Source organism: Melozone crissalis, unplaced genomic scaffold, assembly GCF_028551555.1.
Source record: "Melozone crissalis strain CALT ecotype California unplaced genomic scaffold, PUWL_Pcris_2 ptg000016l_1, whole genome shotgun sequence".
Taxonomy (NCBI): domain Eukaryota; kingdom Metazoa; phylum Chordata; class Aves; order Passeriformes; family Passerellidae; genus Melozone; species Melozone crissalis.
Genome location: NW_026535794.1, coordinates 9,149,354 through 9,162,988, shown reverse-complemented (window position 1 = coordinate 9,162,988; position 13,635 = coordinate 9,149,354). Strand labels below are relative to the sequence as shown.

General features: G+C 40.4%; 1 protein-coding gene across 1 annotated transcript in view; it reads right to left on the bottom strand.

The window, feature by feature from the left end:
* Positions 1-13,410, bottom strand: part of RNF32 (ring finger protein 32) — a 76,724-nt gene extending 63,314 nt beyond the window's left edge. Inside the window, 1 exon segment of the mRNA XM_054273409.1 lies at positions 13,165-13,410. Within this exon segment, the coding sequence (XP_054129384.1) occupies positions 13,165-13,410 (246 nt within the window).
* Between the last annotated feature and the right edge of the window lie 225 nt (positions 13,411-13,635).

Here is a 13,635-nt window from a genome sequence, read left to right as displayed (position 1 = left end):
AGGTGCACGTCAGGCTGGAGGGGAACACCAGCAGGCTCAGTGTTGGGACTTGCCCTGAAACAGCTACAGAGGAGCTTCCCTGAGATCCGACAGGAGCTTATCTGCACTGCAGGCCTCCTCTGGAACGTCAAAGGAACATCTCGAGTTCAGAAGCCCTTAATGAACACAGCAGACCAAATTCTGCTTCATAATATGCAAGTGCGGCTCCTATTGAAGTGAATGGGCGCTCTGCCTGCGCCTGAGATAAGGATCTGGCTCGTAGCAAGGCTTAAAGGGGTATGCACTGGCTTTTAATGGACTGTCACCTACAACAGAATGGATTTTTAAGCTATTTTCAGTTATTTCTAATGTTGCAACAGATTATCTTTTCTTGTTTTGATGCTACATCTTCTGCATAATGGTTTAATAAGGCATAGAAATGGAAATAAAGCAATCCGACCAGAGAATTTATTGTGGTTTCTTTAAGGCAATGTCAGGATATTTTACAAGCTTGCAAAATTACGTTTATTACACTCCAATCATCTGGCAGACCATAAACACTCTGGAATATTTTTAGTTGGAGGAATGGCAATTTTAAAAAAAAAAACCTAGGTAGGGAATATGAGTTTGTTTGAAGAATGAGTGAATTTACCTAACATCTTTTCATTTTCCTTTAATTTGGCCTGCTTGGCCTTTAAAAGCTGTGCCTCTGACATCTGTTTTTTCTTTGCTGACACCATTCAGGCAAGTAATCAAGGGGAAGTCTGCCACTGCTTTGGCTGCCTTAAAGTGTGTGTGTGTGTGTGTGTTTGGAAATTTCAAACCTTTTCCAGGGAGGAAAATGGTGAGATGTAGGAAGAAATGATGAAACAGGATTAACAAGGTAACAAATAAAACAAATTCTAAAGGTAATGCATCAAAATAATGGGTGATAAGACTAGGGAAAAAACCCACAAAATTTTAAATGTTATAAAAAAGAAATATATGTAAAGAAGCAACAGTAAACTGAGAGGTGTGATTCCATTTTCTTTCACAAAACCTAAGCAGAGGACTCTTTGGGACACCATATCTGTGTAGAAAGTGTGAAAACTGAGTGTGGAGCCCAGCCACTGGTCCTGCAATGCTGCATCCTTCTTTTAATGCTTTTACTTCATGGGATGCCAGTCTTTCTCATACAGCAGAGGATTGGCAATTCTGACCCAGGTTACTGTCCCAGGTTTCCCAGCATTGAAATGCACAATTCATAGGCAAAAGTTCTGAAAAATACAAACACTCACACATGTTGGCATGATGGAGCAAGCTTGAGATAATGCAGACTTTCCTATGCTTGTATTTGGAGCAGCCTCTGACATGAGTAAATAACAAATGAGCCCTTCCCTAAAAGGGAACTCATAGTGGGAATTCTTAAATTCAGAGTTCACGACATTTATATGAATGGGATCAGGTTTAATCCACTGTCAGTCTGTGAATGTGCCAAGTGTAGATTGGGTATTTCTTCAGGACTTATGGGAAATTGTGGCTTTCTCTATAGAGAGTGTCAGTTCTATGTGATAGACCAAAAAGCAAAAGAGAGAAGGGGAGAGAGAGAGAGAGAAATCTCAACTCACAAAAGACACATGCATGTATAATTTTGGATCTTTATAATTTGTAAATACATCATGCCTATTACTTTGACTTGTTAGAAATACTGTTTCAGTAAAGTTATAAATCCTGCTCTACTGCAACAAGAGAATGTATAAAACCTCTGGGCTGGATAAAGAAAAGGGCATTTCAGTTCTTATTGTCTGATTATGCTTGGAGAATACAGCTCCACAATATTCCAGAAAAGACTGTGCCAATCGCATGTAGTTGAGCTAATGAGGAGCCAGTGATGGGAAAGAAGTTGTTCCATCAACAGCAGAATTTACAAGGTCTAATTTATATTATTTTTTATCTTGTACATTGAACAATCCCATCTCTCAGCTTGCTCAAGCAAAACTGGAGCTTTTTCTTCAGTAGGGCATTTAAAATACCTCCCTTTTGGGTTTTCCACCACTATAATTGTGCTGAATCTTTCCTCTCAGTGAGAGTTGAAGATTCATTCAAGTACCTGTCCCCAGGGTGATTGCTCACTTTCATGAAGGCATTTATGAACCTGGCCTTGCTGAAGCTCTGCTGCTCTTTCAGATAAAATTGAAACTTTCCAGCAGCTTTAGTGGTCATGAGGAACTGGATAAACATTGTTTACTTCATACACTGGAGTACAGTAAAAGAAGAAAAGCCCAAGCCACAGGAACACAAATTTTTGAGCTGAAAAAAAGTGTGAGTGGAGCATCTTTACGAAATGCTAGAGGAAGGAAAAATGCTTCACATGCTGGGCTTACAACTGAAAATTCTTCAAGGGAAACAAGCATATTCTCCAAAGTGCTAAAAAACAATACCAATGAATGCCCTAAACCAGCAGGTGAATGTTACACATGCTGGAGTCTATACATCACAGTTTTCAGGAGATGAGCTGTGCAAACAAACACAAAGCATCCCAAATCATGTATTATTTTGGTAACTCTGCTATTATCAACACAGTTAGACAGAGAGCACCCCATGCCTGTTTTGAGATCAGATGGAGAGAGACTGGTGAGCTGTGATTGCAGAAGCTGTGGGTGGTGGCTCTGTGTTTTTCACTCCAAGGGAGAGACATTTGTTTGAAAATGCTTCTGGAGTAAATATTGACAGACATAAACACACTCAAGTTCTCAGAACTAAAATTGTACTTCTCTGCAGAGCACTTTACTCTCAAAAATATAATAGGGATGATTTAGAAATGTGATTATCATTAATAAAATTCAGTGAAATAGAGTTATACAATAACGTTAACACTAGCAAAGCTTCAAGTGTGCCCCAAGTAAAAACTTAGAAAATGTGAGCAAAGAAAGAGTTTAGCAAGATATTTGCATACTGCAGTTAAAGACATGGAAAGGAAGAAAGAAAAAACATTGTGAAAAATCCCCTCATCCCCTCTCACTGTCCTGTCCCTGCCTCTGAATGATTTTTGAGAGGGATTTGGGGTTTCAGTTACGGGAAGTTTTATCCCACTGATTCTTCTGTTAATGTTTCAAATACAACCAGCACAAGTTCTTGCAAGGACCCTGAGTCCTAAGCCAAACATTGTTACCTGCTTGACAGCTTAATATTCCCAAGCCTGGGACTTCTGCCAGGAGAACATATGAGTGAGGTGGGGATGAGGATATTTGTTATTCATCTGTGCAGAAAGTATTTCCATCAGAACTTTACAAACTGAAAGCAAAATTGAAAGAAAAGGAGGAATTAGGGAGATAAAAAGGGCAGATGAAGTAGTCAAGGGGATTTTAGGAATGATCATGTTGAGTGTAGCAATTTTGGATTTCTAGTTCTTCAGGGTCTGTGATGCCTGAAAAGATTGGGAAAAATGCATATTTTTTTTGTCTTTGTAAAAAGCTCTGCCCTAAATATGGCAGGCAGCCTGGCCTGTGCTCTGCTGGTCTCAGCTGGGTAAATTCCAGCTCTGGAACACACTCTCCAGGAGACACCTTAGCATTTGCCCACCACTTTCTGCTGAAGCTTACCACTTCCAAGTTTCATAAACTTTCCTTCCAGGTTATCCCTGCCTCTGCTCTGCTCAGGGGGAGACCCTGGAAATTTCAGCAACTATATAAAATAACCTTGTGGGAAGGCAAGAGTGATTCTTGAATATTATGTCAAGGAATTTTGAAAAAGGATGGTTTTGGCTCCAAAAAAATTATCTGAACCCTAGTTTCCTCTGTTAGAAGGTTAAAAGCAGCAGGGAAAAATATGTGCTCACCTAGGCTTTAAAAATAGATCTGGAGCAGGAAGCAAGGCTGTTTTCCTATCTACAGTGGTTTTTTCCTGCTGTCTCATTCTGGTTAATTGGGTAACTCTCGTTTCTTTGAAAGCACTTTGATTCACCATATGAACACTGGAAGTATAATAAAATCAGGCTGTTTAAGAGTGTGTCTGGAAATGGTGATAAACAGTCCATTTTCTGCAGTTTCTTACATCTATGGATCATGGTGAGTTCTCAGCCTCTGTTAGATCGCAGTGGGCAATAACATTGCTTATGGAGGTGTTGATTATTCATTATTTTTCTTGTGACATTTGCAAAGTATATAAAATTAAAGGGATTGTGCAATGTAAAATCAATAAATAGAAAATTGCAGTCACATGACAGAAAGGATTGTTTTTTCTCCTAGCATCAGCTTCAGACAGTCTGAAGTGGGAAAGCAGAGAGGGTGAATCTGGGATCTGAAGAGTTTTGCTGTGCTCAGGACATCAAATAAAACAACACTTGCTAAAAAAATTTAAGGAAAATTGAGAAATGGAAAGCAGTGCCTGGAAATTCCCTTGTGCTGAATTATAACCCTGTGTAAGTGATGGGAGGAGAGATGGAGTGGTGATGCAGGTAAAGGGCAGTGAGATTGTTTTGGATCACATCTGTGTTTGGACATTGTGATGTGTCCTAGAATCTACCCCTGGTACTGAATAGCTCAGGGATATGACAGTGAAACAAGAAATAATAGGTATTATTGGTGCTAAAAGAGTAAAAAGTTATGGAAAAGGCATTTTGGGGATATGTGTATTTTCTCCCAGTTTTTCCAGTCCTAAGTTGAACCCTTTGTGCCTCAGGACTTGGTAGACCATGGAGGGTTGTTCTTTACCCCAATGTTATCAGTAAGGTCTGATGTGACTTTATTTGAAAAAAACACTCAAAACCAAAAAGAAAAACAGCAAGGCATTATGCAAGAGGTATCAGGAGCTGGCAAGGGCTGGGCCATGTGTTTTTCTCCAGGCTGCAAGGGCCAATGTGGGAGAAATCTCCTGGGTCAGGATGGGTGCAAGGCCCCTGGCAAGGGCATAGAAGCACCATAAGCCTGTGAGGCTCCACTTTGGTACCACAGAGCCAAATCTCAGGGTAAGGTTTTTGGGTGCTGCATGTCTAACACTGCTCAGAGCCCTTTACAAATCCCAGCCTTTGTGTCTAAGTTAACAAACAGCTCATTGGCATTTTGCTGTTTAGAGGAAAAGTGCAGAGTGGACGTGGTTACTTGATACTAATTATTTAGCAGGTATAAAAGAGTATTCAAGTCCCTAATCTCCTTTCTGAGCAGGCAGGCATGCTCATGTTCAAATAGTTGCATAACTTGCCCATCTCCAGTTGACAAACCCTTCTAACTTTGTTTTCAGATCTGATGCAACCCCACCCCCAGACAAGCTGTGTGTGTAGCTGGCCTGGAGTTGATCTTGCTGTTAACCTCATCCTCTTCTTTTGCTCTTTCTGCAGTTTTTTGCCTGCTTTCCATGTATGTTTAAAATACCAGCTGTTGAGGAAAGCAGCATTTGCTCTGGGCCTGGGCTTTGTGTGGCTGGACTGGTGTTCAGGGCTTTTGGGAAAGCAAATGAAAAAAATCAGGATTGGGTTTTTGTACTGACATTAGATGTAAGAGAATTTCACTGCCAGATCACTCTCTGCCTCTTTGTGCATCTTATCTGTAGCACCTATATCTGTCTGTATACATCTGTTTGTGTGTGTGTAGCTCTGAAGAGCAGTATATGATAGCAGTACATGGTACCAGAGGGACACAGCAGAGATAATGGGTGCTGTGACATGGACACAGCTCGATGCTGATATGAACTGAGAAAGATTTCTCATTGCCAGGTCTTTTCCTTGACTCTTCATATTTTCCATTTGATGAAAACTGACCAAAGTCAGTGGCATCACGGAGGATTCAAATCAAAATGAAACCTGGGCTGAGCCTGATATCGGGAATTTTTGCTGAATTAGGCATAAATTAGATGTTATCTTCCAGCCAGTTGCAGTGATACCAAAAACAGATACTTCAAACTATTTACAGCGTGTGAGAGTATCTAATCTTCTTTCATATAATTTAAAAAGGGACAGGGTTGTGGTTTCAGGTTGTAGATGGAACAGACACTGTATTTATCTGCGTACCAAGGAGGTCAAGGAAATAAAGCAATCTTCTTTCAGCTCCCTGCATTATTATCACAAACAATAGCCTGCTGGCACAAAACAAGTTTTAATTGATTGTTGTTATTGATTTTTCAGGAAGCAAAGCAGAAGGAATACAACTTGATTTTTGTAAGCCAGGGTGACCTGAAAAATACAAAGGAGAGAAAGAGATTATAAAGCCCTCTCATATTTTGCCCACTCCTGTGCGTTTGAAGCTGAGCACTCCATAAAAGCCCTCTCCATTAATTGTATATTTATGTTTTTTGACCATATTGATTTTCTCTTTATATAATCCCTATCTGAAAGTTTTATTCAGGTTGTTTGTTTTGTGCTGTCACTTCACAGATCAGATTTGCTCTTTATGGCCAGTCATTTTAACACATCTCTTCCTCTTGTCTCCTTCTACCCTCCTCAAACCCACATGAGGAAGAAAAAGCTGCACATAAAAGTTTTAGGCCAGCATTACTCTCTCCTTTCTGCTGATGATAATTTTTTGGAGCACTTCCATTTCAGGCTGAGCCCTGGGTACAGGACATTTTTCTGTACCTGCTGCTCTACCAGAGCCTGAGTGGGAGCAGAGATCTTGGTCTGTGAATAATCACAGACTGCCTGAAAAATCAGTGCAACCCCATTCAATAGCCCAGGTGGGCTGGCTGGGGCTCACTGGGGGGACCTGGGCTGGAGTCAGACTTTCCCTGGAAGGGAGGAGATGGTCAATTTCATGGGGTGCTGCTCAGGGGATTCTCCCTTTGCCCAAACTTTTCCTGAGCTCCCCTTGGGCACAGATATAGAGGCAAAGGGGGCTGAGGGAGATTTTAATCTTGGTGAACAACAATATTTTGCAAATCATGAGTTGAAAAGAAGAACTTTCTCACTGTTCAATCTTATATGCTAATTTTATGGATTTTGGGGAAGGTGTGTGTCAAGGAGAAGTTGAAGGGAATAGCAGGTTTTGGCACTTTCAGAAGAGGAGCCAGTGATTCCTGGACTGTACATATATACATGGAATTAATTAAGTCACATGGATAATATCATTCTGCAAAGCTTTAAAACGATTAACAACACAAAAAATGTTATCATGGATTTTACAATGCTGATTATGAGCCTAATTAATACTATTATTAATAGCGTTAATAGTATTATCAGTTTATCCTTATCTCTCCTCAGGGACTGTGTAAAGTGCCTTCCAAATGCAGAACATGAAGAACATCACAGCCAGAAAGATCTGCATGCTGGTGTGTCAGTTTTCCTCTTTCCTTTCTCCCTTGTTACATATGATTCTTATTTTATTGTGACTTGGAGTATTTATGTAACAGTAGTAAAAAACTAGAGTCTTGTTTAAATTTAAATTCTGGTCTTTACTCCTTTTCTTACATTTGCAAGATTTTTATCTTGGCAGCAATAGCTAAAATCTTCTTGTCTTCCAAAAATAATAATTGAGAGTATTACTTTAGAAGCTGGGTTTTGAAGGAAAACATTACATTTCTACACACTCTGTTTTAAACTAAATGTTTAGCTATTTATAAATTATTTCAGGTAAAAAAGAATGATGAATTATTATTCACATCCCAAAATGAAATGTTCTGTGGCACTGCTTTGTTCAGACAGACCTGGTATTGCTATCCACGGCAGCTTGGCAGCAGCAGTCTTCCCAGAATTATATACTGGGGGGAAAAAAAAAGAAAAAGGATTTTTTTTTTTTTTTTGCAGTACCTACCCAACTTTCCCACCAAGTGATCTGTTGTTAATGTGCAGGAAATCCCAATGAATGCACATCATTTGGTGAAAGAATGACAGCAGACACCACAGCTATCCTTAGCAAGCATCCACCTGCTCCCGTGGTGTCTTTTTAAAGCAAGTTCAGCTTACCTCTTCTCCTCTTAGTTTTCCTTTGCTTAATTGCAGGTGATGATTCCAAAGAAGCCTTCACCTGTTTGAGTGTGCTTTCATCTTTCTAGACAAAGCAGGCTTGGGCTTGGTGCTTGATCTGTGGCATAGTTAGGGCCTTTGGTATTAAAGGCGTTGGGATCACCCTGAGGCTTTTAAGGTTTTAGGGTTAAATTGATGAGCGTGTATAAAATGTAAGCTTTGTTGTTTGGCAGCGTTTTTCAGCATTTGTTATTCTTTTTTTCATTAAGAAACCAAGGGACTACACTGCATTCCTCAACTGCCTCTTGCCTATTAAAGTGTGCTGTCAAATGGAGACCTCCTCAACTTGCATAAAACTCGTGATTCATTGTACTGCCTTCAATCCTCACCAGGTCCCCAACTTATTTGAGATATCCAGGAATGCCTCTGCACCAGATCAGGGTATCTGTTTGTCTCCCCATTTAATTTGTGCTGTTCCTTCTGGATGATAAGTGCTTGGTACACTGTGGAGCTGGGAGATGCATCAGCTTCTGACCACAGAGCCTGCACTTTGACTCCTGTTCTGTCTTTTTGCTTATGGCTCTCAGCATGTGGGAATTCAGAATTGTCCCATGTAAAATCCATAGCACAGGCCAAACAGTGCACAAATAGCCTTTTTTTGCTTGCTTGTTTGTTTGTTTTTTCTCTTATTTTAGTGTAGGGAATTAATTGACCAAAGACTGAGTGGAAGGTAATGCCCTGACCTTGGCTGTTGCTGAGGAGATTTTCTGAGTGCTGCCCACTGCTGCTAAAGATGAAAGCTGTTGCTTCTTGAAAAATGTTGTTCCTGGGCTGCTGGCTGGGATCCCAGCCTTGGCTGCTTCTGCTGTGAAATGATTCACCCCAGCCCAACAAGCCCTGGTGGCAGGAGTGGCCTTGTGAAGGAAATTGCTGTCCCCTGGCTGGAGGGAATGAGTAGTGGCTTTAGTGGAAAAAAATTCAGCACAATTTGCAAAGTTTTAGCAGAGATTAAAAACTTGGTAAAATGATGTTTTCTCACTTTTGTTTTTAATCTTTCCTCACCCATTTGTAATATGTTACATAGGGGAATTTACTTATTTTCTTAGATGAGATTTGAGATAAAGTTTCCTCTGGGAATTCCCAGAGGTTTGGATGCCTTGCACAGTGTACCATGGGTGATGTGCCCATTCCAAACTTTCTGCCACATCTTCACATGCAGTTCTGATACCAAGGCCCAGGAAAGCTTTTGTAAAACATGGTTGGACAGACAAATTATTTCAGTTTAATACATTCCTGTTGTTCACCCACAGCAATTGTGAAATAAACTCAGAAAATAAACTACCATATGTGTTTGGTTTCATAGAAGTTTAAAATAATGTTTTATTTAATACTACTAGTACATTACTTTAAAAACATACATTGATACACATATATTTGTATATACATGCACAGTTTTTGTGTTTTAGGTGATTGGTGAAAATCTGTGAAACTTCAGTAACCCAGCAGCAACTTTCTCTTCATTAAAGCAGGAAGGGCAGGGCTGGGAGATTTCTCCATGTATACAGATGAAAGGGAAACCAGTATTTTCAACAGGGAGTAAACTGGAAATCAGGGAAGATGTAGGGATGCAGGTGCAAGAAAGGACAATGTGTAAGCTCTGCTGGTGACAACAGCAGAGGCATTGTCTGGCTTTGTCACTTGTCCCTTGTGCCAACATGAGCCAGCAGTTTGGGGCAGGTGGAACATCCCAGGAGGAAAGCAAAAGTCTTCTCTGGGCTGCCACAGAGGTTCTGGCCACCTGATGGATACCTGGTGACACTGGCTGCTTCTAGCATGACCAGAAGGGTAGAGCTCCTGTCTGTGCCAACCTCAGAACTGCTTCCTATCAACTACCTAAACTTAATACCCGGATAGTAAGGGTAGATATTGCATTGCTGTCTGTATTAGACATTCATGTGTATTTGTATTATGTTATTGTCTTCTGAAAAAATCACCTCATTCTAAGGCTATAGATTCGTAGACTCTGATTAATTTAACTTTACAAAGTGAAGCCCTCTGGGCTTCCTAATTAATCCCTTAAATTATTTTTGTGGCCCTGCTCTGAACCTTCTCCAGCTGTCTGTGTGTGGACTGTAGAAATGGTTCCAGCATTTCAGCAGGAGTCTTTCTCAGTGCCCCCTTACCCACCCCATAAAAGAGGAAAGTCAAGAATTGTCTGCCTAAGTTTTGTGTCAGAATATTTTCTAGGATATGGTGCTTTTTTGTCTGCACATAAGCAATTAGATGGACCTGTCTGAAAGTGAATTTGACTGACCAGCTAGCACCCAGAAGGGCTCAGCTGATGGGGGTCTGGAGCTGGGGCACAAAGTTTACAGCTGGGCACCAACATACAGGCACCTGAATTTGGAGATGAGACTCCCTCTGGTTCATAGGTAAATGTATGATTGGCAAAACTGTTGAATATATATTTTTATATATATATACATATATATATATATATATATATATATATATATATATATATCTCAATATATATATCAGTATATCAGTGTGTGTATATATATATATATATATATATGTATATGTAAATATGTATATATATATACACAATATCAGTATATAATATATAAATCAGTAAATTCTTTATGTCATAAAAAGTGTACTTTGAAATAATTACAAACTTACAAACTGTTCCTGTTTAGGACCAGTGTCTGCAAATCTATGAACAAGATGAAAAATGCCAGGTTTCCCTGACCTTCCTAGATGAAAATTGTTTGGAATCAAGTTCTCCTCACCCAAACTTATACCCTTCAACTGACTTCAAAGGAAATAAATGAGGCTCTCAGCAGGGCAGACCACAGGCTTGTTATTCCTGTAACACTTTCTATGTCATTAACACACTTTTTCTTATCTAACTCTTCTAATAGTCAAGTAAATTGTAAGTGTTTATATACAGTTGGATCATTATTATTTTTTGCATTTAAAATTTGGGAAGGGTATTTTTCCCTTCCCTTCTGTTTATATTTACATTTTCAGATAGTACATATACAGTCTAATCACATCACTTTGAAAGTGATATAGAAAGTTGTGCTCTCTTACTCAATCAGATCTAATCAGTTTGGATGGGTTCCAAACACTAAGCATTAATCTCACTTAAACCAAACCCCTGATAGTTCATCTAGCCTGAGTATTCATGTCAAAGACATAAAACAATCTCCTTTAATGCCCACAGTACTTTTTAAATTGAGCTTTCACCATCTGTTAATAAAACCTGCTTTGTACTGCTGGTTGTGTTCTGTGGAATGTGTCAGGGGTGAATTTCTTTCCCTCCTATTCTTAAAGACTGCCTTTTTCTTTTTTTTTTTTTTCCCAAAAGTATATGAAAATTATGCAATATAGTTACAAGGAATTAGTCACACCTTGGCAGAATCTCCATTACCTTGGCTCACATCAAAGGGAAGGAGAGAAGTGTGGTCCTTACAAGCTTAGAGCATTCCTTTGCCTTGGAGTCCCACTCTGTGATGACAACTAAATTGGACACTGATGCTTACTTATTTTTCAACACGTGGGTGTAAAGCACATTGACCTTGCAGTTGACTTTTTTAGAGCACCTTTCATCATGGGCCCAAGCTCACAGCATGATGCAGAGCTCTCTGCTGCCTTTCAAGGCTCCCTGGGGAGGATTATCCAGAGGCAGAGCTGCTGAGCTGAGGTTCCCCTGTGATTGCCCCCTGGATTTCAACATCTCCTGTTATTAATCCTGGGAAAGGCACCGTGGTGTTTCCCTGTCAAACTCTTACAGAGCCCATGCTCCAAATAAATGGTGCCTTCACATGACATTTTGCATGATGCAGCAATTTAAGGTCATAATTTACAGCAAAAGGGGAGTGAACTACAAATTGGAAAGGGCAAGAGGAAGAATTCATGTTCCTCTGGGGCAGACTTTTCTGAGCACAACACTGGCTCTACAGGCTGCTGCTGCTTCCAGGTAGCAGCTCAGTGTGTCAGATTCCAGCTTTGCTTGGGAAAGCAGGTGAGCTATGTGCATTAGTTGGTTTTAAAAGTCATTACTAGACTTGTTTTCTATGATTCTGCATAAAAAAGAGTGAAAGTTTTTGTTGATGTTGATATAAAAAGGGGTGGATTTCAAGGATGCACCAAATTTCGTTTTTGAGCAAGAACTACTGAGCAAGAGACTTGATTGTCAGCACACTCAGTTGATGACACTGGGGTCTAAGCAATGAATAGGCATCCAGGGACACATTTAATCTCCTCATGAAAGTGGCATTGGAATGTTCTGGAAATATTTTGCAGCTAGGAAAGCAGAGGTTTGGTCTTCTGGCTGCCTCAATTCAAGAAGTATTTCAGTGCAGTCTCAGAGGTTTTGATGGTTACAGGATAAGTGTAGGAAAAGTGTGAGATGTCAAAAGACTGCCACACTCAACTTTTCCCTGGTGCCAACTCTTTCTTTCCCTGAAACCTGCTTTGCTGCGAAGTGCAGAAATGGTCCCACAGCATCTCACCTCAGTGCCAGTCTGAAGGTATCAGCCAAAGCTCAAGCAGAGGATGCTGTCCTTGCTTGGTGCAGTAATTAATTTGTTATTTTAGTACTTTCTTTAGTGCAAAACTCCCAGAAAAGCACTATGGCCTGCAACCCTGCAGGCTGTGCAAACCTCTGCTGTTTCCATGTTCACCCCAGGACATCCATCCATGAGATTTGCTTTTGAGGCACACTAAAATATATCTGAAAAGCATGTAGAGCCATGTGCATCTGCACCTCTCACCTCACAAGCCTTTGCTGGGATTCTGCCTTAAAATAACTGGTAGAATTACACTGAGGTGGCAGTTGTGATGGTGATGGTGATTTTATGATTTTCAAAATGTAACTTGAACATGGATTTCACTTTGCAGATGTGTTAAATAACAAAATCCACCCTGGAATTCAATTTGTATTTGATTGCACAATAGGTTAATTTCTTCGGCTACTTTTTCAGCTACTTCTTAACACTTTTGTTTTTACTTGTAAGTTTTTTGTTTGGATATAATGAGGCTTTGTGTCTCCTGATTCCTTATCTTATGTGGGTGGTAGAAAAATTGCTCTCCTGATTCAATATTTGTGGTTGTGTGGGGCAGGTGGCTTCACGCAGAACTCAGCAAAATATCTGTAGTAAATTAAAAAAAAAAGATGTATGAGTTTCTTTGCCTGAGATTTCTTTATCCACCTGGAACTTTTGCTGCAAACCCCAGGGAACCAGCAGAAGAGCTGGTTTCAGGCATGGAGAGGCCTTTTTCCAGCCTTTGCATCTTCCACAAACCTGGAGCTGGTTTGGTCTTTTGTTGGGTGTTGCAGGCCAGCCTGTCCTGGAATCCCAGCTGCATCCTGCATTGCCCGGGGGTCCCACTTCTTCTCTCTCCTTTTGGGCTCCAGGCATCATTTTGTTCCACCCTCCCCCAGACTCAAGCATGGAATGGGTCCAGACTAGATCTTTGGAATGGTGCTCAAACCTGAGATGTGGTGTAGGTCTGAGTGACCTGATAAACTCTGCAGGAGCCTCGGTCATGTGGCTCCTTGCATGATGAGCATGCTGAGCTCTGCTGCCAGGCACAGCACATTTGTCAGCTGGAAATAAAGTAAATCTGTCCAGGGCAGATACTCCACTGGGTATTGCTTACAGCTATCTGGGCGGGACAGACGAGGTATCTTCAAAATAGGTAATGTCTAGGATTTGATGTTGCCTCCTAAGGACACTTAGGAGTAATTTAATCCAAATTTATTGTAGTGGACC